At 39.5% G+C, this 27,484-nt stretch overlaps 3 protein-coding genes across 24 annotated transcripts in view; 2 read left to right on the forward strand and 1 right to left on the reverse strand.

The window, feature by feature from the left end:
• The window catches only part of tonsl (tonsoku-like, DNA repair protein), a 43,307-nt gene extending 29,356 nt beyond the window's left edge, over nucleotides 1-13,951 (forward strand). For all 4 annotated transcript variants that reach the window (XM_077621069.1, XM_077621070.1, XM_077621071.1 and 1 more), the window contains 26 exons: nucleotides 679-821; nucleotides 1,383-1,563; nucleotides 1,640-1,769; nucleotides 2,588-2,759; nucleotides 2,828-2,942; nucleotides 4,002-4,153; nucleotides 4,252-4,404; nucleotides 4,479-4,604; nucleotides 5,510-5,708; nucleotides 5,786-5,841; nucleotides 5,916-6,005; nucleotides 6,169-6,241; nucleotides 6,338-6,501; nucleotides 7,744-7,867; nucleotides 7,953-8,191; nucleotides 8,320-8,794; nucleotides 8,868-9,070; nucleotides 9,835-9,941; nucleotides 10,009-10,165; nucleotides 10,226-10,304; nucleotides 10,600-10,907; nucleotides 11,725-11,896; nucleotides 12,047-12,222; nucleotides 12,395-12,468; nucleotides 12,848-12,981; nucleotides 13,069-13,951. In XM_077621069.1, coding sequence (XP_077477195.1) covers nucleotides 679-821; nucleotides 1,383-1,563; nucleotides 1,640-1,769; nucleotides 2,588-2,759; nucleotides 2,828-2,942; nucleotides 4,002-4,153; nucleotides 4,252-4,404; nucleotides 4,479-4,604; nucleotides 5,510-5,708; nucleotides 5,786-5,841; nucleotides 5,916-6,005; nucleotides 6,169-6,241; nucleotides 6,338-6,501; nucleotides 7,744-7,867; nucleotides 7,953-8,191; nucleotides 8,320-8,794; nucleotides 8,868-9,070; nucleotides 9,835-9,941; nucleotides 10,009-10,165; nucleotides 10,226-10,304; nucleotides 10,600-10,907; nucleotides 11,725-11,896; nucleotides 12,047-12,222; nucleotides 12,395-12,468; nucleotides 12,848-12,981; nucleotides 13,069-13,268 — 4,202 coding nt within the window. In that variant the 3' untranslated portion in view covers nucleotides 13,269-13,951. The remainder of the gene's footprint in view (nucleotides 1-678; nucleotides 822-1,382; nucleotides 1,564-1,639; nucleotides 1,770-2,587; nucleotides 2,760-2,827; nucleotides 2,943-4,001; nucleotides 4,154-4,251; nucleotides 4,405-4,478; nucleotides 4,605-5,509; nucleotides 5,709-5,785; nucleotides 5,842-5,915; nucleotides 6,006-6,168; nucleotides 6,242-6,337; nucleotides 6,502-7,743; nucleotides 7,868-7,952; nucleotides 8,192-8,319; nucleotides 8,795-8,867; nucleotides 9,071-9,834; nucleotides 9,942-10,008; nucleotides 10,166-10,225; nucleotides 10,305-10,599; nucleotides 10,908-11,724; nucleotides 11,897-12,046; nucleotides 12,223-12,394; nucleotides 12,469-12,847; nucleotides 12,982-13,068) is intronic.
• Nucleotides 12,827-25,398, reverse strand: LOC144089861 (uncharacterized). 19 transcript variants are annotated; one of them, XR_013305196.1, is made up of 11 exons: nucleotides 23,616-25,398; nucleotides 21,573-21,650; nucleotides 19,331-19,418; nucleotides 18,891-18,945; nucleotides 17,809-17,866; nucleotides 17,653-17,720; nucleotides 17,497-17,564; nucleotides 17,341-17,408; nucleotides 14,339-14,462; nucleotides 13,504-14,278; nucleotides 12,827-13,290 (listed from the first exon to the last, which is right to left on the reverse strand). XR_013305196.1 is itself a non-coding variant. In XM_077621076.1 (9 exons), the coding sequence occupies exons 3-9, from the start codon at nucleotides 18,936-18,938 to the stop codon at nucleotides 13,248-13,250; spliced, it is 477 nt and encodes a 158-aa protein (XP_077477202.1). In that variant the 5' UTR covers nucleotides 18,939-18,945; nucleotides 19,331-21,650; nucleotides 23,616-25,398; the 3' UTR covers nucleotides 12,827-13,247. The 19 variants fall into 19 exon arrangements, 5 of the variants coding, with proteins under 5 accessions (XP_077477202.1, XP_077477203.1, XP_077477204.1 ...); XR_013305195.1 differs by having other exon boundaries at nucleotides 19,487-21,650; XR_013305203.1 differs by adding an exon at nucleotides 17,185-17,252 and having other exon boundaries at nucleotides 13,504-13,638; nucleotides 17,822-17,866; nucleotides 19,331-21,650.
• Nucleotides 14,461-25,499, forward strand: LOC144089860 (actin, alpha cardiac muscle). Its single transcript, XM_077621074.1, has 10 exons — nucleotides 14,461-14,478; nucleotides 21,234-21,335; nucleotides 22,178-22,328; nucleotides 22,406-22,534; nucleotides 22,712-22,822; nucleotides 23,416-23,500; nucleotides 24,125-24,286; nucleotides 24,382-24,573; nucleotides 24,998-25,179; nucleotides 25,265-25,499. The coding sequence occupies exons 3-10, from the start codon at nucleotides 22,200-22,202 to the stop codon at nucleotides 25,406-25,408; spliced, it is 1,134 nt and encodes a 377-aa protein (XP_077477200.1). The 5' UTR covers nucleotides 14,461-14,478; nucleotides 21,234-21,335; nucleotides 22,178-22,199; the 3' UTR covers nucleotides 25,409-25,499.
• Nucleotides 25,500-27,484: the final 1,985 nt, after the last annotated feature.

Below are 27,484 nucleotides of genomic sequence, written 5' to 3' on the forward strand. Positions count from 1 at the left end.
CAGTGAGATCTCAAACAATGAAGACATACAATTGCAGAACATTCATAAAAGTGCATAATGCAATCAATTGATGGGTTATATTTATAAGTTATTATTTTATTTACATGTTTATCTTTGCATTACCCAGCAATCGCTCCAAAATCAATTAAAGCATGATTCTATAGTCATTCAGTTTCTCTACCACTCAACAACACAAGGTACGCAGGGGTGCTGGAGCCTTTACTAGTCAACTGTGGGCAGTAGGTGGGGGACACCATGAATTGATTGCCAGCTGATCGCACAGTAAGGTGAACAACAATTCATGCTCAACCTTGTACGTAGGGACAATTTAGAGTGGTCAAACAGCCTACCATGTATGTTTGTTGGATGTGGGAGGATACCAGAGTACCTGGAAAAAAACCCAAGCGTGGACAGGAAGAACATGCAGACTCCACTCTTTCCACGGTTCCACCATATGATTTCTATACAGTATTTAAATTTGTAAAAAAACAAAAACAAAATATATATTCCATTGTTTGCATTTTCCTCTACCCAACATATTCTATTAATACTGTGTGCTATTTTACAAGATATATTTTCATTTTGAATCTTGTGTTAGCCTATTACAACATAACGTTTTATACGATTTTGTCATATTTTTAAAACTTAAGTAACCGCATCTTTGAATATTCTGTCCAGGTGACTATGAAGCTGCCATTGAAGAGCACCAGCAGGAGTTATCACTCTCTGAGATCTTAAATGATGTAATTGGGCGGGCTGTGGCTAATCGGAAGATAGGAGAGTGCTACGCAGAACTTGGGAACATTGAGACTGCATTAAAAGTGAGTTTATCAATATGCATGTATTAGGGCTGTCATGATCAAATACTTTGAGTCCAAATCACCTGATTTTAAAGATCTGCGATACCTCGGCAACGTATTAAGGATAAACACTTCTTGTTTTTATTTTTTATTGTGTGTACCAGAATTTCTGTAATGTTCATAAATTATGTAAATTAAATCTAAGGTGATTTTGTCGGCTTAGCATTTTATATGTAAAGTTACATTTCTTCCAAAAACAAAGCATCAACAAAAAAATTGTAACGTTAATTCTATCTCTGGCAATTTTACTTGGGCTTCAGCTGTTGCGTATTGTAAGTATGTATATATTTGTATTTTTTCCCCCACATCTTTGTACCTTTTGGATTATTTTTTAGTGAAAATTTTAAGTGAAAATCAATGCATTTTTAAAAATGCATCTTTTTTTAAAAACCTGATTCTATCCTCTAAAAAATGACATGATCGGCACAATTACTGTTAGTGTGACCGGATCAGGGACATCACTTGTATGCATATATTCACTATGTAATATGTTCATAAAAGACTTGTATTTGTCTTGTCAAGCATCAGCGCCGTCACCTGGACTTGGCCCGTTCTGTCCGAGATCACGCTGAGGAGCAGCGGGCACTTGCCACGATAGGCCGGACTTACCTCTTTCTCTTTGAGTCAGACCAATCGCGGGAAAGTCTCGAACAGGCAGAAGACGCCTTCAGGAAGAGCCTTACTATTGTAGATCATCTTCAAGGTTTGAACTCCTGCTGCTTTGTATCTGTTTTAGGTTTATTTCCATGATTTAAATGTTTTGTGTGTGTGTTTTTTAGGGATGGTGCAAGAGCGAGAGATCAATGAAATGAAAGCTCGCCTTTTTCTCAATCTTGGTTTGGTTTGTGACCACCTGGGAGAGCCCAAGCGCTGCAGCGAGTTTATTCGACGCAGTGTCTTCATCGCAGAGTAAGTGACTCATGAGGCCTCATGTTTAAGCTCTTAATTTTCTTATTTATTAATTAATATTTGTGGGAAATATTATCCTGTCAAAATGAGGTGAAAACGTCTTTGTTTCGAGCATAGGAAAATCGTGACCGGACGTTTCGGTCCGGGCGACCAAACGTCCGAGTACCAAACAACACGGTCTACGCATCAATCAAAGCCATCAATGGCCCTGAGCAGTTTCAATGAGCGGACGTGTGTGTGTATAAGAGTGTGTATGTACATGAGTTGTCCCCTTAGGAAGGGACGTCAGTCAGGGTCCTAACAAGTTCTCCAACAAAACACAATATAGGTCACATAAAAGTACGGGAAATTTTGAGCTTTTCTTTAGCCTAATAATTTATAGGGCATTAAGTATGACAAAATAATAATTCGCAGTTTGTATTTAGGGAATTTGAGCAACAATTTTAAATGGTAATTATCAATAACCTTCCGGGCGACTAAACGTCCGGCGACCAAACGTCTGAGTACCTGGGAAAATTCAGCAATGTTTAAAATGAATTCAGCTTTGCTTTATGTAACCGATGTTGCGTGGTGATGAGGTTTACATAAGTTTAGGTGTGAATCTACCTTTTATCTGACCACAGATTTAGTTGTGTTCATACTGCCATACTTGTTAACCCAAACCAAAAATTCTCTGGTTTATATACACAGAATATGCGACTCTGAGGGACAGATATCAAACCTCGTCGACGTGCTTGTAATTAGAAATGCTGAAATTTATTTATTTCCCTTTCTTTTGCTTGGTGTTAAATTTTTTCCCCTCTTTGATAATAAAAAAGGAAGAGTGGGCTGCTTGAAGATCTCTATCGGGCCAATTTCAATTTGGGAAACATCTTCTTTCGCAACGGCCAGCATTCGAACTCTGTGCGCTGCCTCGAGCAGGCCAAAGAATGCGCCCGCAAGATTAAGGACAAATTTGGTGAAAGCGAGTGCTTCCACTGCATCGGCAAGGTGACAAAGAAATGGAGATAAAATTAAGCAATTTTCATCCCTTTTCTAATGTCTTTTTTGGCCCTTAGGTCCAACTTTCTTTGGGGGATTTTGTGGCTGCGAAACGATCCCTTAAAAAAGCTTTATTGCTAGGTTCCCAGCAGCCAGAGGACAGGCAGGCCGTGAAGAGAGTGTTTAAATATGGTAAAAGATCTTGCTTTTTACATTGAGTACATTTAAAGTATCCATAGGCATATGGTTGTTTTTTTGTTTGAGCGCAGGCTCCTCCAAACAAGGCAATTTACAGGAAAACTGCCTACTACTGTCCAAGAGAAGAGTTACTTCTGAGGTGTTAAAAAATGATTTGAGCATGAAATGGGAATATTGCAAAAAAATGATTGATGAAAACCCCCACCTCAGCCCCTCCCATGTAATGGGAGCCTAGTACTAAAGAGTTGAAAATGTATGCATTTTCTTAAATATTTGAATTCATTCATTCATTCATTCATTCATTCATAACTTTATTCATCCCATATTCGGGAAATTTCGTTGTCACAGTAGCAAGAGCGTGAGGATGCAGAAATAGGAAAGGCATTTTAGACATAAATAGATAGGTAATAAGTAAGTTAATAAATAAATACATGAATAAATATATAAATAAATAAGCGTGTTGCTGAAATATATATATACATATTTAAGCACATATATACATACATACACATAGATGTACATACATATATAAGCACATATATACATACATACATATATATATAAGCACATATATACATACATACATAGATGTACATACATTCATACGGTAGGTCTTAACGCTCAGCCATTTTTTTGATAAAGAGCCTGACAGCTGATGGGAGGAAGGATCTGCGGAAGCGCTCCTTCCTGCAATGAGGGTGCCGCAGTCTATTGCTAAAAGAGCTTCGGAGGGACTCCACAGACTTTACAGTTACAATTACAGTTAGCTCTTAAATAATAATTTAAAAAATACATTTTTTTAAGACTAAAAAGATCTCAATCATATGCCTATCTTTACTCAGTTAGTTGGCGGGCTATGGTACTTCTTTCGAATGCTTCCAAGCCCTTCCAGTTAAAATAGATTGGACATCCATTGCTGTCAATGGCAGCCAAAGAGTGGTTTATAAAACAAAACTACCACAACTGTTTTAAATGATTGCCTTTACAGTAAAATCTTGATCATATGTGGAAATCTGTTTGTCTAATGAAACGTTTAAAATATCAATTCCAAAGCTGACCTGGGCTGTAAACTGGAAGAGAAGTTAGGAGAGGATCAAGCCAAGAAACTCAGCTCCCACGAGGCCGTTGAGATAGCAGAACAACTCGGGGATCTCTCTTGCAAGGTTGGCTGCTTCAATAAAGCTGTGGACTCGTATCAAACTCAGGTGATTTTATTGTTTGTGTGCAATTTAGGTAATTTAATTTTGATTGTCATCATTAAATGCGCTTTTTTAAATTAATGCTCTCTATCCCTGCGGATTAGCTTCGAGGGGCTGAGGCGTTGGGGAAGCCCGCACGTGAGCTGGCGGTCATCCACGTGTCTCTGGCCGCCACCTTCACTGACCTACGGCGACACGAAGAGGCCGTACAGCACTACAAGCAGGAGTTGGCATTACGACAGGGCAGTTCGGCCGAGGTAATCCGATTTATGATGGACTAGATGTGTCATCAGCGTGAGAACCTACACTTCTGTCCGTGTGTTTGTGTCAGGACTGCAACACTTGGCTAAACATTGCAGCAGCGCAGCAGGAGAGTGCTACTGCCTGCGAGGATCTAGACAGCAGCTACGGTGCGGCACTTGAGTGTGCTCAGAAGTCTGGACAGCCCAGACTAAAGGTAAGGAGTGCTTTCGACCTTGATCGACTTTTGGCAAAACTAATGAGAGGCAACGTCACTCCCGTTCAATTCATTTTCTATGGAACAAGTGTGACCAGGCAAAAATCGCCTCTCTCTCTCTCGCGGTCACACGCGGCAAATAGTACACGTGCGCGTGCGTGCAAGTCCTGTCCGATACTCAAATAACAGCTCTATTGATCACCAATACCGATGCTGAGTATGAGATCGGGATAACACTTATACAACACATTGAATGAGCAAATTCATAAATAATTCATGTAATCCTCTGATTAGATTTTTGGCAATCAGTTATCATATACATCCATTTATCTTGTTGAACAGAACCAAGAGCAGTCATAGAAAAAGACTTCACCATCCCCCAGGCTAACTCCATGTTTGATTTGTGTTGCCATGGTAGCATACTGCTCTTACACCAGATTCATGCAGCTTTTTGGATTATTTTTGTAACATGTACTCTTTTATTTAGTGGGTGGTGATTCTAAAATGTGGTTGATATTTAGCTTCAGCTGCATGCTGGACTAGTTTTTAACATGTTCTGCTCAGTCTATTGTCAATTTAACTTTCGTCTGGGGAGTTTGCTTGTTCTCCCTGTGCTTGTGTGGAGTTTCTCTAATTATTCTGGCTTTCTCACACAAAAAAACATGAAAATGTTAAATTATTTGCAAGTGAATTTGACTGTTACTGTGTTAGTTTTATGGAGTTCCTTGGTGACGGTCCACATAATGGACTAATAATGCCCTAGAAAATGAAGGGTGAGATCTCCCCACAGAATGCAGTTTTACCACAATAATATGATTTTTGTGAAATATTACTTCTGACACATTACATACTCAATATTGTAAGTGTCATATTCAATAGTCAGCTCAGATTTCCATGTCATGCAGAAGCGAGTTTTGAGGCTATGGTTAGCGACGCAGAAGCGAAAGGGCTTGTCAGACGTCAATGATGTTGAAACGAAACTGCTGGAGCTATGTGCCGCCGAAGGCTGGAATCCAGATGGAAATGATGTGGAGGAAGAGTTAGAAGAGGAAATGGACAACAGTGAAGCCCTGGATGACAGTGATGTTGTCCTCTCAGATTCAGGTTGGGCTGTCTTTTTTCTCTCTGTAGATGGAAGCATCAATGCTCCCAAGTTGGTCTTACCTTTACATTGTTTCTAGATGAGGACTTGGAGGGATATGACAAGATGGTACCTGGAAGGAGGAAAGCAGGGCGGGTGAGTGTGAGGGAGGAAAATGATTTTTCTCCTAAAATTGTACCTCTGAATTACTGCTGCACTTCTCTCTGCAGTGGAACAGAAGAAATGAGAAGGGAGAGACATCCCTCCACAGGGCTTGCATAGATGGCAACTTGAAGCAAGTCCAGTACCTGGTAGAACAGGTGGGCCAAAACTACACATTTCGAATGAAAAATTCAAAGCATTATTTTAGTTAGCATTGGAATCAAATCCTTTGCATGTGATCTCCTTCTGTATGGATCAGATTTCCTGGCATTGGTCATATGGTCATTATTTTAGAACACTTTACATGCTTATTGCTGTCAGGGCCACCCAGTGAATCCCAGAGACTTCTGTGGTTGGACTCCGTTGCATGAGGCCTGCAACCATGGTTACCACGGCAAGTGATTTAAAATCCATAAACAAATACATTTAATGTTTGCCCTTTGTCCCATCAATCTTTCTCATTATTTTCCGCTCCTTCATTTTCATCCAGAAATCGTGGCTTTGCTGCTGGACCGAGGGGCCAACGTTAACGACCAGGGTGGCAATTTGTGTGATGGTGTCAGTCCACTGCACGATGCCCTGGCTTGTGGCAATTTTACCGTAGCCAGACTCTTGGTCGAACGCGGGGCTTCCATCAACCTTCGCAACGCTAAAGTACGTGTGTGTGTAATTATCATTTTCTGTGGGTGCATGTTCGTCTTGCAATGTGTATAGTAGTAAAGTGTAGTACAGTGGTACCTCGACATACGATCTTAATCCATTCCGGGACTGAGATTGTATGTCGAGCTTTTCGTAACTCGAGCGAACGTTTCCCATTGAAATGAACTAAAAACAAATTAATTCGTTCCAACCCTCTGAAAAAACACCCAAAACAGGATATTGGATTGGAAAAATGTTTTATTTCTTCTAATTTGCCATCTATTAACAAAGTAACACATAACTAGTGGTTTAATAGTAATAAAATGTGTTTAATAGAAGTAAAATTAGACACATTTCGCAGAGGGTAGAGACAGCAACATACACAGAGGTGGGGGGGGATTTCGGGGGGACTTTCCACGACCACGCACTCGTAACGAAACAAACAAATTTGAATTAACTTGGATTAATATATACAGACACACTCAAACATACGTTTAATGTAACTTTACACAAAACTGAATTCTAATTTTTTTTTTTTTTACCTTCGTTCTGGCCGGGTTAGCTGTTTGCCACGCCTCCACCCTCACGTTCGCTATCGATGGGCTGTTTGCTGTTGTATTCCCTTCAAAATATTCCGAAAATGATGCACACAAATGTCCTCACAATAGGATAACGCACGACCACTTGCCAACGAGAAGTAGTCTTGAATAAGCAATCGCGGGAGCTAGCAGTCTAAGGAAGGAAAAGCAGGAAATGCAACAGCTGCCTACCTACGTATTGATTGTGGGTAATGAAGTTTTATTCTGAGAAAGGTTGTCATTGGCTATCGGTGTTGTGTGCACGAGTATACTTCATTACCCAGAAAGCCCTCTTTTTGCCCGCGCATGTGCGTTGTGCGTTTTCCGGTCCATTTGTAGGCGAAAGAAACCGTTCAGTGCTCGTAGATATCTGTTATACACGAAAGAGATGCGGCAAGACAGTGCCATGGCCACCTGGCTTAGTCGCATCTCAAAATTTTGATTGTATCTAGGGCGAATTATTCGATCAAAATTTTCATCGTATCTCGAGCACGTCGTAGGTAGAGCTGATGTAGGTCGAGGTACCACTGTATAGTATTAACCACAGTAAAAGGTTTTTTAAAAAAAGATGTAACTGGAATAAACAATACATACTGTTAGCATTTTTAAAAATTTACTGTATTTTTTTATTCTTATTGTTGAATTGTTTCAGTCTTATGAAGTATTTTCTGTCTGTCAGGGTGAGACTCCAATGGACACACTCCGTCATTGGCGTAAGACATACAAAAAGGAGCTGGACGATGAGGCCAGGCAAGATTGTGCAGCTACGGAGCAACTGTTGAAGAATGGGCTTTCGGGGGGAGGTGATTGATTTTTTTTACATATTATTTTCATTTGCGTCATTTAGCAGCCACATCTAATCTAATATTATTTCCATTCCCTCTGAAGTGCCTATCACTTCTACCGCTCCCAAACCTTTTGAGGCTCTGCTGGACAGTCAGCTTTTTGATGCCGAAAACTCTGAGCCGCTTTCGTCCTCTGGAGGTGGTTGTGCCACAAGCCAAGACTGGTCCGGTAGCAACCACCGGTTAGAGGAGAACGCTCATTGTGCCCTCAAAAAGCGACAGCTCGGCAGTTCATCGCACCGGTTTCGAACTAGAGGAACAGAGCCTGCACTTCTTTATGGGGTACTAACAGTTAGTGTAACGATTTTCTACTGTTTAAATGATGTAATTATTTGTCCAAAGCTAAATAGGTTCAAATACTAATACGTTTTTCTTATATAAAATAAACAATGTTTTGGTCTTGTTTTTAGAATAGGAACAGCTCTTCAGATGACAGCGACTCTGACAGCTCTATAATTCCCCTTTGTACCGGCCGCCAGAGTGCATCAATAGCAGCAGCTACTAGTCGCAAAGATACATCTCCCGATAAAGAAGCGGAGTTAGTCAATAACACCGGCCGAGAAAGTGGGAGGAATCAACCTGTGTCTGGCATCTTCGGACAGGAAGAGTACCACAGTGCTATTCGAGCGTTAGGCAGTGCTAAAACCCTCCTGCAAGGCCGCTTAACAGAGCCACGCTTCCCCAGCATGCTTGAACCTTCGTCCAGCAGCAAATCAGCACTGGTTCCCGAGGAGGAATATCTGATTGATGACTGGCTGGAGGATGATTTGGTGGAAAATCAACCCAAAAAGAAGAGGAGACTACGAGTTGAGCAGAACGGAGGAAATGGGAATGAAGCTCTATCTTCAACGGCGGATGTGCCAAATGCGCAGGAGTCCTGCAGGAGTGAGAACTCAGAAAAGATCTGATTGACTTGTTGCATCACTTGTTAGTTACTTCAATGTTTGAATGCTTTCAGGTTATGTACTTCAGCCATCCAGCACCAGGGGTCCCTCTTTGAAAAGGAACAGCTCAAGAAAGAGTCAGCAGGTGAAAATGACTCAAATACCTGGCATGGTCCGTTTGGGCAGAAGAGAAGTCACTAGGTCACATAGCCCCACACTGACAGATGATGATGACAGACCAGAGACTCCTCCGCTACCTCATTCGATGCGAACTCAGGTCAGAGAACGTCCATACATACTTAAGGCCACACACTATGACAAATTCTCTTAACCTCCTAAGACCCAAACTCTTGCACGGCATGCATTTTTCTTCTCTCTTTGATATTCAGGCAAATTGGGACCTGATGAGTGTAAAAAACAAAGAATTATCTTTTTACATGTAGTTTCTGAGAAAAATGATGTCCACATCATAAGTGGATGCCAGGCACTTGCAGTCCAAAATTTAACATTGTAGTCTTTGACAACCAAAAATGTGATGTCCACACATGTGGATGCCAGGTCATAGGAGGTTAATTCATTCACTCATCTTTTGTACCACTTGTCCTCATGCGCTAACCATAAAAAGTAGGCAGGTACGCCCTCAACTGTTTACCAGCCAATCTCACAACACCACAACACAAATACTCTTGGCTTTGAAATGAATAACTGAATGATTACATAAACCAGGCACAATTTTAGGTACACCTCCAAACTACAAAAAAAAATCATAATAGTAGTCAAATTTTATTGAGCTGGTCAGCGAGGGATTGTTTAATTTAATACTTCTACCTTATTTACTGTTATTTAGTACAAAATGGACTTCCCGCTAAATGTAATTTCAACACTAATCTAGCTCTTTTATACTTGCCTTTGTTTATTTACCATATCGTGTAAAAAATCTAAAAATTAAGAGCAACCATTTGAAACTAATGTGCTAATTAATTAATGTAAACATTCTTAATATAATACACATTCAATATAATTTTAGTTTTGTTCCTTCAGCCACCGACTCAGGTGTCCCCTGCCTCAATGCCGACATCTCTCCCCCTACCAATAAGGATGCGGGTCAGAGTTCAGGACGACGTCTTCCTCATTCCAGTACCACAAAGGTTTGAAGACTCAGCGAAAATACTTTTTTTTGTATTATACTTATTGTTAATCTGTCATCCGTTGCAGTGATGCAGACTCTTGCACCGTGTCATGGCTCTGCGAGCAAGCGGCCCAGCGTTACTACCAAAAGTGTGGCTTGCTCCCTCGTCTGTCGCTCCAAAAAGAGGGTGCTCTGCTGTCCCCACACGATCTATTACTGGCCGTCTTGCACACCAACGAGGAGGTTTGCGCTGCATCAATGTTTTCTTGGCATTACGACAACTACTCAAAGTTGATGTTGCAGGTGCTGGCTGAAGTGTCGTCTTGGGACCTCCCTCCTCTACAGGAGCGTTATAAGAAGGCGTGCATAAGCCTCTCAGTGGGTAAGCAACAAACACAGATTTACAGATATCATTTTGCGCTGCAACAGAGTATGTATCGTGAAAAACTACTCGATGAAAATCTGAACCAATGGCCCTCTGCTCAATTTAAAAATTATGCTGGTGAAGAACCCCTTCCCGCCCACTGGTATTCTACTTTAAATAATATGAGCCACTTTCGCTTACCGGGCGCCATTCCACACGTACTATCATGCAGAGGCATCCACTCCTCCAACAATTTTATGTTCTTTCTTTTAAAATTACGGAATGAAATGCAATAACGTGTGTGTCCTTACAGAGGAAAACCGACGTGTGACCCGGCTGTGCGAGGTGCAAGATGGGAGTGCCTCTCTGTTGGTGCGTGGCCTAGGCTTGGGCGCATCCTCTCTTGCCGCCCTCCTCCGTGCTCTCAAACTGCAGGCCAGCCTCACCGAACTGCGGTTAACAGGGAACCGCCTCGATGATGAACTCATCTCCGAGCTGGTTGCCACCACTGCCACCATGCCTCGACTTTGCGTGCTCGACATATCAGCTAATCAAGTTACTGGGGAGGGGCTTGAAAAGGCAGCAAACGCCTTAAAGGGACTCGGTCATCCTGCATTTCCAGTAAGTAGCATTTCCGTAATGGCATTCAATGAGAAACTAACATTTTTAATTGAATGCCTTTTATTGTTATTATACAAGTACAATGAGATTTAAAGCTTCAAAGAGTGCGCACATAAATACATGTGAAGTTTTCTTTCACGGATTTACTATACAGAACTAACGTAAAACGCATTCTTTGGAGAAGTCTAGCTGTTGCAGAATGGTGGACTAAAATGAAAGTTTACAGAGTGGTGCTCTTACCAATTGGAATTTAATGTGTATTAATTTTGCTGTTAAAATCTCATCTCTCCCAGTTATAATTTGATTTGTAAATCAGAAGATTAATTAACCTCTTTGTTTCTGTGATTATCTAATTTTCTCTCTTTGCTATCACTAATTCACTGGCGACATGTATTTTTAGATTTAATAGTATTCAAACCAGTTAGTTTCAAGCAATTTCTTGATAATGGCCAAAATAATGTAACCACTATAAAAAAATAGACTTGTGTTTTATCTAGATGGGACTTTTGCAAACCAATATGTAATCAACAATTATTTCCATTTTTAGATATCTCAGTCAAAACTGAATTATAATCAATTTGCTTGTGCATTTTCTGCACCGTCTTTATGCAATGTCCTATTTTTAACAAATGAATCAAAATGTATTTTGTCACTTTCAACAATTGGACAAATTATGTACATACTAATAGACTATTAAAATCATCATTAGTCATCACTGTCATTGATTTCTCAACATGATGAAAACATTTGGCTAAAGAGTCACTTGGCTCTACTATACAGCACACATCAAATCAAAGTTGTTTGTTTTTCCTCCTAGAGTCTGAAGGAATTGGATCTCAGCCTGAACCCGCTGGGTGACGGTATATCTGAGTCTCTTTCGTCAATTCTGTCCACCTGCCCACTCCTGACTGACTTGTCACTCCGCGGCTGTGGTCTGACATCTCGTTTCTTGCAACAACATCGTCTGCTGCTCGCCAGTGCCATGACAGGTGGCAACATTTGTCCTTATCTGCTAATGTTTCTCAATTTGCACAAGAAACATGCTCCATTGACACTGCAAAAATGTCACAAAAGCTACATGCACTGAAAAATAATCCCATTGGGTCAAACATTTTTTAATGTTTTGTTTTTATTCCCAGACACAGGCCACTTGAAGGCTGTGAGTCTTTCCCATAATGCACTGGGATCCACTGGATTTGAACTTGTGCTAAAAACGCTGCCTCTACACACGCTCACGCATTTGGACTTGTCAGCTGTGCGTAGGGGCACTACTGATTTCCCGCCCCTGGAGCATCTCGCCAAGCTGCTGTCACATGTACGTGAACGCACTAGTTAGAACATCAGGGAACATTGCATCTTTTCACATCCTGGTTAAATTACAATTGTTGTTTTATCAGTTATTTCCATGGTATTCAAGACACAATACATACTTCACAATGCACATTTTAATAATGTCCTATTAAAACGCTTTTTTCCCCTTTTTCCAGGACAACTGTTCACTAACCCACCTCAATTTGGCAGCTAATGGGTTAACTGACTGCAGTGCAGCAACATTGGCGAGGTTTGGAGATAGTATGCATATTTTAAGACAATTTTTAATATTTGCCAATAGGGGGCCAGTCAGGGTGTAACAAACCTGAAAGATTCCAACACCGATAAGTGTTGTAGAAAATGGATCATTAATGTGTACATTGCAATATTTGGACTAAATGTTTTTTTGGGGATATAGAGTTAATTGAGTAATGAGCTTGGTCAATGTAAAAGTTAAATACATAAGACAAGGTAGTACTAAGTGGATGTAAGGATTAAAAAAGAAAATTTAGTTAATACTGTATGTCCACTTTGAAGCCTAAAATTTGGTTTTTTTTTAACTTTTTAGATACTAATATTTTGCTGAATTCATGTTGTTGTAGTTTTTTATTTTATTTTATCTTTTGCAGATGTCTCCCAACATGTCCCGACCTGGTAAATTTAGACTTGTCGGGAAACCCTTCCATCACCTCAATGGGATTCCATTGCATCCTCAGCGCACTCCGAGAAGCACATCGATCACTGACTCTTCTAAACCTTCAAGGTATCTACTTTTGTTATCATAAATTAGAGAAAAGGTATTGGGGTTACTCCAGTATGTGCATTTGAATTCCCTATGTTGTACTTTCAGGTTGCCAGTTGTCAGGCCCTTTAGACAGTGTGGATCTACACACTTTGTCTGATCTGGTCAAAGACCTGCGTCTTTGCTCTCAGGGCCTCAACAAGATGGACAGGCAGGCTTTAAAAGAAAACTGGACTAGTACTCAGCCTCATCGCTATTTTGTGGACAAAAAAGCAGCATGCTTCCTCTCAACTGTGTCTTCCTCGTGATGGAAACTTGAGTGAAATATGCCTGCATTATATAGAAAGGGGGTAAATATTAGTGGATGACATGAAATCTACGAACATTTTGAAAAAACACAACAACAAAAACTAAAGATTTCATATGAAATACTAGTGTTATCTGTAAAATTCACCGTTAACTTATTTATGAAATTGATCTTAAAGATCTTGTTAGCTTTGCATTTTTAGAATTAAAAAGGAAGAAAATTAAAGACCACTTAACATTATAAAAGAAAACATGTGATCATTTTGAAAGTGACTTTCCTGTCATTTTGTCAACATCGCAGCACTTGCCATGGTTATCAATTATGGGTGTGATGTCATAACCAGAATTGTTGAAAATAGGTGGCAGTTGCTTCTGGAGAGAAAAGATATGAAATGGTAAAATATCTGAATGCTAATTTCATTTCTACATGTAAAATTGCATCAGTACATTCATATTTTGACATGGATACCATTTTTTTAGGACTTGTAGTGTTTCACATCAAGGGCCTATACAAAAATTCCAACCGTGGAAATGTGATAGGAATGTCCTTACTATGTTACTTTAAATAGTAAATTAGTCAGTAAAATCCTAACGTCATACAAAGTCCAACTAAGGTTCTCGGTTTTTCATCAAGGTATTTTCTAATGATGTATAGTAGCAAAATATAACAACATTGGTAATTTGGGAATGGTAAATGTAAACAAGCTCCTCTCTTTGCAGGTTTTTTGTTGCTGAAGGCAGTTCACATCAATTACTTTTGTGAAGATAGGTAAATCTCATTTCGGTTTGGTGAACTAAAGAATCTCCTATACCAGAAATGCTTTCTGGACTCGCAAGGTTTGAGAACTTTAAATAAATCAAAAGAATAGTCTACAAAGGTTCACCGGGTCGTGCCACAGAACCAAGTCATTCAAACGTAACAACCACTTGTTTTCTAAATTTATCCTGATACATCACATTTAGTATATGACAGTGGTGGACCGCCAGGGCCTGCAAGGTCTTCTCTGCTGGCCTAAAAAAATATCTGAATCACATCACAGACTGGTGTTAATTATATTTTGTCCATGATTACCTAAATAATTCCAAATTGTCTGTCAGATAGCTTCCTTTCATTGCCAGTCTCCTCTTCTGTAACTTCAACTGTGAGTGTTCTGGGCACACAGGCAGAGCTGCATCTTGATGTGAAACTGAGAAAACTTGCAACAAAAAAAGGTAAGGTTATATATATATTGTAAGGCTTTTTTTCGTAAAAAACGACATAGTATAGTAAGGCTTTTTTCTTAAAAAACAACATAGCATAGGCTTTTTTCTTTAAAGACGACATAGTATAGTAAGGCTTATTTTCTTTAAAAACGACACAGTATAGTAAGGCTTTTTTGTCTTTAAAAACGACTTAAAGTGGTCTATGTAAAGTAAAGCTTTTATTTGTTTAAAAAATAAATACTATGTATATATAGTCAGGCTTTTTTCTTTAAAAATGACCATGTATATTAAGGGTTTTTATTAAAAAATAATCATGTATAGTAAGGCTTTTTTATTTAAAAAAAACGACCATGTACAGTAAAGCGTTTTTCTTAAAAGACGACATAGTATAGTAAGGCTTTTTTTCTTAAAAAAAACGACATAGTATTGTAAGGCTTTTTTCTTAAAAAAAAACGACATAGTATTGTAAGGCTTTTTTTCGTAAAAAACGACATAGTATAGTAAGGCTTTTTTCTTAAAAAACAACATAGTATAGGCTTTTTTCTTTAAAGACGACATAGTATAGTAAGGCTTATTTTCTTTAAAAACGACACAGTATAGTAAGGCTTTTTTGTCTTTAAAAACGACATAGTATAGTAAGGCTTTTTATTTACAAAAAAGACCATGTATAGTAAGGCTTTTTTCTTAAAAAATGACCATGTATAGTAAGGCTTTTTTGTTTAAAGAAGACCATGTATAGTAAGGCTTTTTTTCTTAAAAAACGACATAGTATAGTAAGGCTTTTTTTCCCTAAAAAAACGACATAGTATAGTATGGCTTTTTTCCCCTAAAAAAACGACATAGTATAGCATGGCTTTTTTTTCTTGAAAAACGACATAGTAGAGGAAGGCTTTTTCCCTAAAAAACGACATAGTATAGTATGGCTTTTCCCCCTAAAAAACGACATAGTATAGTATGGCTTTTTTCCTTTAAAAAACGACATAGTATAGTATGGCTTTTTTCCTTTAAAAAAACGACATAGTATAGTATGGCTTTTTTTCTTAAAAAACGACATAGTATAGTAAGGCTTTTTTTCTTAAAAAACGACATAGTATATTATGGCTTTCCCCCCCTAAAAAACGACATAGTATAGCATGGCTTTTTTTCTTGAAAAACGACATAGTCGAGGAAGGCTTTTTCCCTAAAAAACGACATAGTATAGTATGGCTTTCCCCCTTAAAAAACGACATAGTATAGTATGGCTTTTTTCCTTTAAAAAACGACATAGTATAGTAAGGCTTTTTTTCCCTAAAAAACGACATAGTATAGCATGGCTTTTTTTCTTGGAAAACGACATAGTAGAGGAAGCCTTTTTTTCCTTCAAAAACGATATTGTATAGTAAGGCTTCTTTTCTTAAAAAACGACATAGTATAGTAAGGCTTTTTTTCTTTAAAAAATGACAGCAAGTATGTCTAAGAGAGTCGGAGAATAAATCTGACTTCTGATTCTTCACCTTCTAGTTGTTGCTGTGGTCCACTGGCAAAATCATTGGGTCAGAACATGAAGTGGGAATCAGGAGTGAGTTCAATTCCACTCGTTGCAATTCTCAAATTGTTTATTGAGGTAACGAAAAGGATAAATACAACTTCCAACTTTACAGTGGTGCAGTGGCAAAGACAATGGGTCAGAACTTCAGGTGGACTCAAGTTCAAATCAGAAGTGAGTTTGATTCCACTCTTTGCAATTCTCAAATTGTAAATTGAGGTAATTAAAAGGATAAATATAACTTCCAATCACATCATTTCAGAAGACACTGTGGTCCAGTGGCAAGAACAATGGGTTGAAATTGAACTTGGACACAAGTTCAAATCTGGAGTGAGTTCAAGTCCACTCTTTGCAAATCTCAAATTGTTTATTGAGGTGATGAAAATGATAAATATAACTTCCAATCATCTAATTTCAGAAGTCACTGTGGTCCAGTGGCAAAGACAATGGGTCAGACAGACCTCAAGTTAGTGGATTTGACTGCCATGTGGGAGATGGGGTTCGAATCCCGCTCTCGTTTGACTAATCACTACACTAGTAGTTCAGTAAATGGGTAATCCTTTTTTCATTCAAATAAAGACTTAGTCATTTTTTTCAGCAAAACAATATTTCCGGTCAGCCTTCGGCTGACCGGAAGACAGTTGGGGGGGGGGGGGTTCCTGGTGGTGTTCGACAGTCGGCCTTCGGCCGACTGCCGACACCATACAGTCGTTGACTGGCGACACCGGGACGTGAACCCTCGACACCCACGTCGCAGGCAGGTGACTTACCCACTACACCACGAGGCGGCCCGCCTATACATGATTGGAAGTTATACTTATCCTTTTCATTACCCAAATAAACAATTTGAGAATTGCAAAGAGTGGAATTGAACTCACTCCTGATTTGAACTTGAGTCCACCTGAAGTTCTGACCCATTGTCTTTGCCACTGGACCACAGTGACTTCTGAAATGATATGATTGGAAGTTATACTTATCCTTTTCATTACCCAAATAAACAATTTGAGAATTGCAAAGAGTGGAATTGAACTCATTCCTGATTTGAACTTGAGTCCACCTGAAGTTCTGACCCATTGTCTCTACCACTGGACCACAGTGACTTCTGAAATGATTTGATTGGAAGTTATACTTATCCTTTTCATTACCCAAATAAACAATTTGAGAATTGCAAAGAGTGGAATTGAACTCACTCCTGATTTGAACTTGAGTCCACCTGAAGTTCTGACCCATTGTCTTTACCACTGGACCACAGTGACTTCTGAAATGATATGATTGGAAGTTATACTTATCCTTTTCATTACCCAAATAAACAATTTGAGAATTGCAAAGAGTGGAATTGAACTCACTCCTGATTTGAACTTGAGTCCACCTGAAGTTCTGACCCATTGTCTCTACCACTGGACCACAGTGACTTCTGAAATGATTTGATTGGAAGTTATACTTATCCTTTTCATTACCCAAATAAACAATTTGAGAATTGCAAAGAGTGGAATTGAACTCACTCCTGATTTGAACTTGAGTCAACCTGAAGTTCTGACCCATTGTCTTTACCACTGGACCACAGTGACTTCTGAAATGATATGATTGGAAGTTATACTTATCCTTTTCATTACCCAAATAAACAATTTGAGAATTGCAAAGAGTGGAATTGAACTCACTCCTGATTTGAACTTGAGTCCACCTGAAGTTCTGACCCATTGTCTATACCACTGGACCACAGTGACTTCTGAAATGATATGATTGGAAGTTATACTTATCCTTTTCATTACCTCAATAAACAATTTGTGAATTGCAAAGAGTGGAATTGAACTCACTCCTGATTCCCACCTCAAGTTCTGAACCAATATTTTTGCCACTGGACCACAGCAATAACTAGGAGAAGAATCAGAAGTCAGATTTATTCTCCGACTTTCTTAGCCTTACTATACTATGTCGATTTTTTAAAGAAAAAAGCCTTACTATATACAGACGCTCCACTACTTACGAACATTCAACTTACGAACAACGGTACATACGAACATGTCTGCAAATTGCGTTTAAGTCCAAAAATGTTCGCAAGTCCAATTTTGTATTTCGCGCCTTTTTCGGAGTAGTACTTCTTTCCGCCGCTAATACCGACGCCTGGCGCTGTGAGAGCTCAGCTCACCCAGCATCTACCTTCTTCTTCGTTGCAGTGCGGAAGTGCGTGAATGTATCTCCAGTGTGCAAAGAACCTTTTTCATTTGTATCATTAAATATCTCATGCATCCAATATTGAATATGCTTGGTAAAAAGCTAAAGGCTTCTATTGAGGGAGTTGCAAGGAAGAGGCAAGCCATTTCATTTGAAACGAGTGGCAATAATAACGAAGCTTGATGCGCGTGAGAGTGGTGAGCGTTTCACGGGCATTGAATCGTTCGACCGTCAGTACCATTTATAAACAGAAAGATCGAGCAGCAGGACCCAAATATTGAACGTTGCACAAAGTTTGCAAATCAATTGAATGATGCCATACAGTGCTACCGCATCATTTATGATGGAAAAAAAGAAGAAAACTGTGCAATCGTCATTAGGTCGCTTCTTTTGGCCAGTTTCTAATACATAAATCTCTCTCTCTCTCTCTCTCTCTCTACAGTACTGTACATATTCTCTCCATTTTATTAAATGTTTTTTTTTCAGTACAAACCAATGCGTGTTACTTATACAAGCCTTAAACATACAAATGCACTTATATAAACCTTCAATATACTTATATCGGCCTTAAACATAAATTATAATACAAAATATAGCACTGAATCAACTTACAAACAAATTCAACTTATGAACAATCGCTCGGAACCAATTGCGTTTGTAAGTAGGGGAGCGTCTGTATAGAGACTGGAGATTCAATCGATATTTGTTTTGGAAATAGTTTTACCTTGATATGGCTCAGTCTCCTCTCCTGTAAGCTCAGGAGGAGCTGCATCTTGGTGCTAAACAGAGAAAACTTGATTTAACCAAGCTATTTGGGAGTTACCAAACAATTGTTACAGGCAAAAGAGATCTTACAAGAAATTTAATAAACGATCAAGATAAAGAATGAAAATAAGTTAGTGAGTGCTCAGTGATATTTTCCCTTTTCCAAACAAGGCGATTAAAAAAAAAAATCAACCAGGAGCATGATAAAAATGCACTACGCGAGTAAATTGCTCTCAGCCTTACCTCGTCGTGCTAGTCGTCCATCAACATAGTAAACGCTGCTCGAAAGGACCAGATACTGCGCATGTGCTTAATTTACGCAGCTGCGTCGACAATAGGCGTAACAACGCCCATGTTGTCTCGCCATATTGAATGTGGGAAAGATGGTGGCTTGCTTACCGCGCTCCACGAGGTGGTTTGTCCTCCCAACTCAATGTCTATGTTTTAAAGATGACGTGGGGTAATCGTGATTTTTGTGGTCTTGATGCTATAAAACAGCATGTGTTAGTACGCTCAAATATTGAGTTGCATCTTTACTTAGTATTTTCAACTCACCTTTATTCCAGGTCATCTGACTCCATTAAAAATGTAACATTTGAAACGCAAAGAATGCTTCATTGTATTGTATACAATAAATAACTCGGTGGTGGAGCATCAGGGCCTGCTAGGCCTTCTATGCTGGCCTAAAAATATCTAAATCAGACTGATGTTAATGATATTTTGTCCATGCATACCTACTAAATAATTCCATATTGTCTATCAGCTTCCTTTCATTGCTTTCCCCCTGGTTGCACTGCTTCCAGGTGTGTGTTTTCATATTTAAGCATTTAACCAATCACATTTCAGCCATTATTTGTTGCCAGAGTCAGAAATCTACCTGGAGGCCTTCACAATCAGTTCTGCAGACCCTGTAGCATAAAATCTAAATCTCATCTAATTTTATGAACTGCCCAGGCGACTTCAGGCCACATGTGGGGGACACCCTGAATTGGTGGCCAATCACAGGGCACAAGGAGACAAACAACCATTCACACTCATACTCATACCTAAGGGCAATTTAGTGTCCAATCAGCCTACCATGCATGTCTTTGGAATGTGGGGGGGGGAAACCGGAGCACCCGGAGAAAACCCACACAGGCCTTGGGAGAACATGCAAATGCCACCCATTTGGACCGAGATGGATTTGAACCCAGGTCCCCCACTGTGAGGCCGATGCGCTAACCACTCATCCGGCCCGCCCATGGTATATGAGAACCTCCTGCTGTACATGTTTGGAAAGGAATGGTTGTATCACTACCAAACAATGTCACTGCATGCCTTATACTATTATATAACATTTAAACATCTATGTTTTCATTTCTCAAATGAGTGAAACTTCCAAAGTCCCTGAAAGGTGCTATAATTTTGATGATTTATACCTAACATGCCACACTTCTGCACAGGGGAATATTTGTAACACTCCCTGAGGCAAGAAGTTTACCTCATAAGGTTCCCTATACATCAAAGAAAATAATCAGTTATTTGGGCGGCACAAATATGGAGCTCATCTTGGCAACCAATGCCTCGGTATACTCACTGGCTGCTCATCAATGACTGTGGCTGAGCATAACCCTAGAAGGAGAAGGCTGGGCCAATCAGAGCAGAGCACTGAAACTCTGATGGCCACTCACACACCGTCTGAGTACACTGGGCTTTACCATCAGCTGTTGCACACATGGCTGAGGCTCAAGCACACATACCAGCCGCATGGTTCGCACACATATGCAATGTTTTCATCTCCTTAACAAGACACCGCTGGCGCTGCCTTGACTGGATCATCAGAGTGAGCCTTGGAGTTGGCCATGAGTGGTGTAAAAACCTCTTTGAGAGATGTGTGCCACTTCCAACAATGTGAGGATCAAAATGACATGATCTCCTATATTCATTTTAAGTGAGGTCATTTTCATATACAAAAAATATAACATAGCATTACACCAATTCGTTGATTTTTGAGATTCCAAATATAGTTGTCAGCTTTGCAGTTGAATATTGTACAGAATCTACACATTGGAGATATATGTATACTCCAGTTGTAACTATTGTGTACATACTGCACATATAATACATAGAGACCAACCAATATTATTTCAGTTGTAGGTATATATCATATGAGTAGCATTTTCGCTCATGGGCTGTCAGCGTTCATGAATGTACCTCATTTTGCCATGAAGTAGTCCTACCCCTATTTGCCAAACACTTGCTTCAGTCAGGCTTGTAGAATTTAATTCTAGGGGCACTTATTTGGTCTTGTGTGAAATTATAGACACGCCCCCTGGCCTCAGTTTGAGCCGGGGTCTTATTTAAGGAGCTCATCTCAGCCCCAATCCTTGTCCCAGTGGAAGCATCCGTCTACAAGCACACCTTGGTGAGTATGCTTCATTAAGTTTTTGGATGCAAAAATATTCTTCTATTTATTTGTTGAACATTGCATGAAGGCGATTCAATCTGTTCGACTCTTTCTATCACAAAATAATAACTTGGCTTCAGTTATCTGACACATTTGGCTGCTGAGGTGAATTTAACTTCAGGCATTATCTAGTAATACACTCTTACCATCACTGTACTGCATGTCTTCATTTGAAGTAGCTAAATTTCTAATCACCTTGTTAAATGGTGGTGAGCTTGCGGCAATACCCCCCATAAACAAGGTTAACTGTTAGCTGGAGTGAATGGAGTGATGCTGTAAAATTAAAAAAAAAAAGTGTTAAAGTGTAGGAACAGCTGGATCTCAGCAGTGCTAAAATGGCAAGACATAGATGCAACTGTCACTTGTGTTAGGCTGCTAAGTACTGTGGGGGGTTGGCCTAAAATAGTCCATAGGTCTATCTTTCTGTTATAACCCTTTTTGGTGCTACCTCAGCAGCTCTAGGAACAATCAGAGATATCATATCAGTCAGTTGGCCCGTGGGCCAGACATTCCCCACACATGGTCTGCAACAAGGTCCAGATAAAATTACTGGAGGGTACAAGGACATGGCTAATTAACACCCCAAATATAAACTCCAGCTCAGGTCTTTTAATTCAAATTAATCGCACTAAGATGTCACTGGAAGGCCATGATATAATCATTTTATCCCAAGCATGCATAAGGCTGGCCTACGACTGACTAGCGACCCATCTAGGGTCTTCGGCACCCCACGACCCTGATGAAGATAACCGGTGTGGAAAATTAATGCATTAAACTTGTTTCCTCTCCAAACATGTCAGACCACTCCAAAAAAGCCTAATCATGTGCGACGACGACGAAACCACCGCCCTTGTGTGCGACAACGGCTCTGGCTTGGTCAAGGCTGGATTTGCTGGAGATGACGCTCCCCGTGCTGTCTTCCCTTCCATTGTTGGAAGGCCCCGCCACCAGGTAAGCGCTACTCTCCATGTGTTGTTCATTGTGATGCATCAAAAAGAAAGTTAATCACGTATTAATTCATTCCACAGGGTGTGATGGTTGGCATGGGTCAGAAAGACAGCTACGTAGGTGATGAAGCCCAGAGCAAGAGAGGTATCCTGACCCTCAAGTACCCCATCGAGCACGGCATCATCACCAACTGGGATGATATGGAGAAGGTGAGTGTTGACATTGAGGCCCATTAGCAGCATTCATTGCAACTGACCTTTCCGGTCCTGGAAAATTCACAGGGTGACTTCAATTGGCATCACTATTTTTAACCCAAGTGTCTTAGTTAGAAGTCCAGGATGCTGTTGTTGTTTTAGTCCTGAGAGCAGCTGTCTTTTGTCTATCAGATCTGGCACCACACCTTCTACAATGAGCTGCGTGTGGCCCCCGAGGAGCACCCCACCCTGCTTACAGAGGCCCCTCTGAACCCTAAGGCCAACAGGGAAAAGATGACCCAGGTGTTTTATTGCCTCTTACACTAAAAAAATAGTATTATATAAATTACATGCATTTCAGAGTTTAAAATCCAAATACATCTCAAACTGTCACTCCAAAACTCTCTCACATTAGCCTTAATAACAACCCAGGATAAACCTAGCCTCTCAAAAATAGGTACAACCATTTTAGTCTGCCAGTTAAGATGAATCACTTCAATGCACTTTCTTTGCACCAATTGGCCATGGCTGAACATTTAGAAATAGCACAAATAGGTACATTTTCTTCAACAAATATTTTGCCCGTGCTCCATAAGGAAGAAAACAATATATATAAGCAATATTTAAGCAAATCTGAGAATGTGACTAGTGAAAAAGTTAAAAAATATACTTGTCTTAACAAAACTTTATCAAACCATCCCCAAATTGTTTTGGTAGTTTATTTAGGCACATTAAAATAAACGTAATTTTTGTTAGTTTTTATTTTCGTCTTCACTGTATCATTTGGGAGATTCTATATTTTATCAATGTGTAGCACTTTGTAAGTAAAGTAATAATTATGAAGATCAACCTAGCTAAAATGTACTTAAACACTCTGTACTGGCCTTATTTTGCAGATCATGTTTGAGACCTTCAACGTCCCCGCCATGTATGTGGCCATCCAGGCTGTTTTGTCCCTGTACGCTTCTGGTCGTACCACCGGTCAGTACGGTTCAATATTTACATTGATCTACATTATGGTTCTAGATCTAGAGGGCATTGTCAGACAGTACAGTTCCAAAGATTTAAATTGTGCCACAAAATGAGAAGCACTCACCCTAAGTCAAGCGCGTGTTCAGCTTCCTTCCTCACTGTAAAAAAACATGTTATTCCCAGAGAAGCAACCTGTGAGCATCTTCATATCATACAGTGCCAAACAGGTTATTACTACCGCATCTTTTCTGGTTACAAGGCACAATTAAAATGGTTAATTTCCGATCCAAATTGTGTTATATAATCCAGTGTGCTAATGTATGATTTCTGATTCTGCTCAATTTTGATGGAGCAAAACTATTTCATAATGCTCCAGTAAATCGCACATTAACCATACAACAATCCCAAAAATAAAAGTAAAAAAATGAATACATGAATAATTAAAACAATCATTAAAATCTTAAAAGATAAAGAACAAATTACAAATGCAGGGCATTCATGCACCAGTGCACCTTCTAATTAGTTGTGCCTTATGCCTGAAAAATACTAATGTATTCATTGACAGCGTGACTTACAATAGGATGCAGACTTTTGGCATTTAATTAAATTCTGGCACTTTTCTGCTTTTCACAGGTATTGTGCTGGACTCTGGTGATGGTGTGACCCACAACGTCCCCATCTATGAGGGATATGCTCTGCCACATGCTATTATGCGTCTGGATCTGGCCGGTCGTGACCTCACTGACTACCTGATGAAGATCCTGACGGAGCGTGGCTACTCTTTTGTTACAACTGGTAAGTCCACGCATCAAAATAAATGGTTTGAAATGTGCTTAATTTATATATGTTCGAACAAAAATGTATGCTAACTTGAACACTTTGTGGCGTAGCTGAGCGTGAGATTGTGCGTGACATCAAGGAAAAGTTGTGCTACGTGGCCCTGGACTTTGAGAATGAGATGGCCACCGCTGCCTCATCGTCCTCCCTGGAGAAGAGCTACGAGTTGCCCGACGGACAAGTCATTACTATCGGTAACGAGCGTTTCCGTTGCCCCGAGACCCTCTTCCAGCCCTCATTCATTGGTGAGTTCCTCTCTTTTTAAAAATGTTCAATTTTGCATGCTTGATCATTCTATAGTCCAAAGTGGCGGCCCGCGGGCCAAATTTGGCCCGCCGCATCATTTTGTGTGGCCCGAGAAAGTAAATGATGAGTGCCAACTTTCTGTTTTATGATGAAATTCAAATGAAGATTGTAGATTATTTCCTGTGTTTCCTCATTTTAAATCAATAATTGCAAACAATTTGTACTAATTTGAATGTCCAAAAATGATCTATCGATTAGCACGATCGAGAAAGCTGTCAATTTATTAAATCGATTAATTTTGGCAGCCTAGTTGGAAGACATAACGGCCCTCCGGATGTAATCGAAACTACCACGTGGGCCGCGACAAAAAAATGAGTTTGACACCCCTATAGTCACTAATGTGTTGTTCTCGTTACCTAATAGGTATGGAGTCGGCTGGCATCCATGAGACAGCCTACAACAGCATCATGAAATGTGACATTGACATCCGTAAGGATCTTTACGCCAACAATGTGCTATCCGGAGGTACCACCATGTACCCTGGTATTGCTGACCGTATGCAGAAGGAGATTACAGCGCTTGCCCCAAGCACCATGAAGATCAAGGTAAAATTTAAAAAAAACGACATAACTTGACACTTAACTCTCCGAAGTCCCAAAACACCAAATGCTCTGATTCTCTGTATTGTAGATTATTGCCCCACCTGAGAGGAAGTACTCCGTCTGGATCGGTGGCTCCATCCTTGCTTCTTTGTCCACCTTCCAACAGATGTGGATCAGCAAGCAGGAATATGATGAGGCAGGCCCCTCCATTGTCCACAGGAAATGTTTCTAAATACACAAACAACCTCATTGTTTTTGGTGTCTGTCATTGTCTCCTGTATATAAATGTTCTGTTGTAATAAAAGGAAGCCCTCGTGAGAGTAGCTTTGCTTGTCTTGATGTCACGACCTTGCAACATGATCGCTGAGGTTGTTTGGCTTGTCAAGTCAATGAGTCAAAAAAGTCAGTTAGCAAATTTGAGAACTGTACAAGTCCACCAAAGAAGTGAAATCATGGAGCAACAAATCTGTCATTGTATGTATATTAATTCCTAAATTGCGTGAGCATTTTTTTCTTCTACAAACTCGTCTTCAAGACCAGCACACACAGTTTAACCAATGAGCTTTCTGCTAAAACAAGCACACTTTTTAGACCCCAAATTGGCTGCCAGTAAATAGTATATAAATTATGCACTAAATATCATTTTTGTTCATTGTTTAAAGTCCACACTGTTTTACTGTCTATACTTTCACTGCATCTGACATCCACTACTATGTCTGTGTCAATCCCTAACCTTTTGAGGAAGAGGAAGGGTGCGCTTCTCACTACCAGTAGTGATGCTATCCTACTTTAACGGAGTGCCTTTATTTTTTTAGCGATCATGTCATGGATTGATATCTTTTCTTCAAGTGAAGACCATGTTTTTTTTACTCCTAGAGAACGTTTCATCCTTATTAACTTTGACATTTAAATATTAAACTGATATCTTCATTACTGTTTATTTTTTTTATGATTAAGGAAAGAGGATATGGGCTGAAACAAACCCCATACAAGACAAGCCAAACCTTACAATCACATTAAAAAAAGGGAACATAAGTGCTGCATGAGGTGAAAAGACTAAAATAAAAATTACAGCGAAGAATTCACATTGATACAGGAATTGTAAAAATGCATCAGATTCAAATTGTATTCAAAGTAAAACTTTAAATGCAAGTTCTTAAGAATAATACTCCAAGGAACATAGTATATTGTGAGTTTAATGATTAAAAGTGTTAAGGGACTGCAATAAAACGGCCATTCCGGCAGTCATGCATGCACTAAATTAAGCAAACAAACCATAAACATATGTTGAGATGTCATCTCTACATGTGCAGATTTTCTCATCCGGCCTATGATAATAAAACGTCAAGCTGCCATGTAAACTGTAAGCGAATCATCCTGTGTGAACCAACATCTGCACATGGATTTCAGGGAACTCAATAAATTTGGGAAGAGAGAACGTGTGTGATGAGCTGATAAGACATTTGCTTTAAAAAGGTCCCTGGCAAACTAGCAAGAAAACAATAGTGAGGTGAAGTGAGAGAAGATGCTGCCAACTCTGATCATGTCACTACTGGCCATCAGCCCTGCATTGGCCTGGATTGTAAGAGATGCTGACTATATTAAAACACTCAATTCAGTCTGAGTTCCATCAATGTTTGCTAACTTTTGACCTTTTTGTTCTTTGCCTTTCTCAGCCAGTGCAGGATTGGGGGGGTTCAGGTAATGTGACATCATCAGTGGGAAGTTTGGGTGAGTGTATTTGTCACGTGTACCTGCCTGAGCCTATCTTCCCTGCTGATCGGGTGCAGCACATGCAACAAATTAGCAAGGATCTGATCCAGGAAGTGCAGATTCAAATGACCATTTTTAAGCCTTACTGTAAATGGTCTTTTATTTGAAGAAAATAGCCTTACTATACATTATCTTTTTTTTTAAAGAAAAAAGCCTTACTATATGATTTTTTCTTTTTTAAGAAAAAAAGCCTTACTATACATGATCTTTTTTTCCAACAAAAAAAGCCATATTATACATGTTCTTTTTTCTTTTGAAGAAAAAAGCCACACAATACGTGGTCTTTTTTTTCTAAAGAAAAAAGTCTTATTTTTGTATTTTTTTTTAAGAAAAAAGCCTTACTAGTATATTGTTGGGCACAGTCCAAATAAACATACAGGCTCAATTATAATCCCACTGATCTTTGTCTTTCCTTTCTCTCCTAATCGTGCAGATAAATTACTTTGAAGAAAAGTTGGTGATCCATTTGAAAGAACTGAAGAATCTGCAGGATAGAGTTTCCATCCTGGGCACAAGTGCTGATGACTACATCAAA

The sequence above is a fragment of the Stigmatopora argus genome, chromosome 15 (genome assembly GCF_051989625.1).
Source record: "Stigmatopora argus isolate UIUO_Sarg chromosome 15, RoL_Sarg_1.0, whole genome shotgun sequence".
In the NCBI taxonomy this organism is placed as follows: domain Eukaryota; kingdom Metazoa; phylum Chordata; class Actinopteri; order Syngnathiformes; family Syngnathidae; genus Stigmatopora; species Stigmatopora argus.

Bases quoted from the DNA above. Each gene is read 5' to 3' on its own strand.
- LOC144089861 (XM_077621076.1), bottom strand. From the start codon at position 18,938: ATGCAGCTCCTCCTGAGCTTACAGGAGAGGAGACTGAGCCATATCAAG. The intron at 17,721-17,808 runs GTGAGTTCAATT...ATATCATTTCAG, and splicing joins ACTTGAGGTGGGAATCAGGA to AAGTCACTGTGGTCCAGTGG. The intron at 17,409-17,496 runs GTGAGTTCAATT...AAATCATTTCAG, and splicing joins GACTCAAGTTCAAATCAGGA to AAGTCACTGTGGTCCAGTGG.
- LOC144089860 (XM_077621074.1), top strand. From the start codon at position 22,200: ATGTGCGACGACGACGAAACCACCGCCCTTGTGTGCGACAACGGCTCT. The intron at 22,329-22,405 runs GTAAGCGCTACT...TTCATTCCACAG, and splicing joins TTGGAAGGCCCCGCCACCAG to GGTGTGATGGTTGGCATGGG. The intron at 22,535-22,711 runs GTGAGTGTTGAC...TTTGTCTATCAG, and splicing joins ACTGGGATGATATGGAGAAG to ATCTGGCACCACACCTTCTA.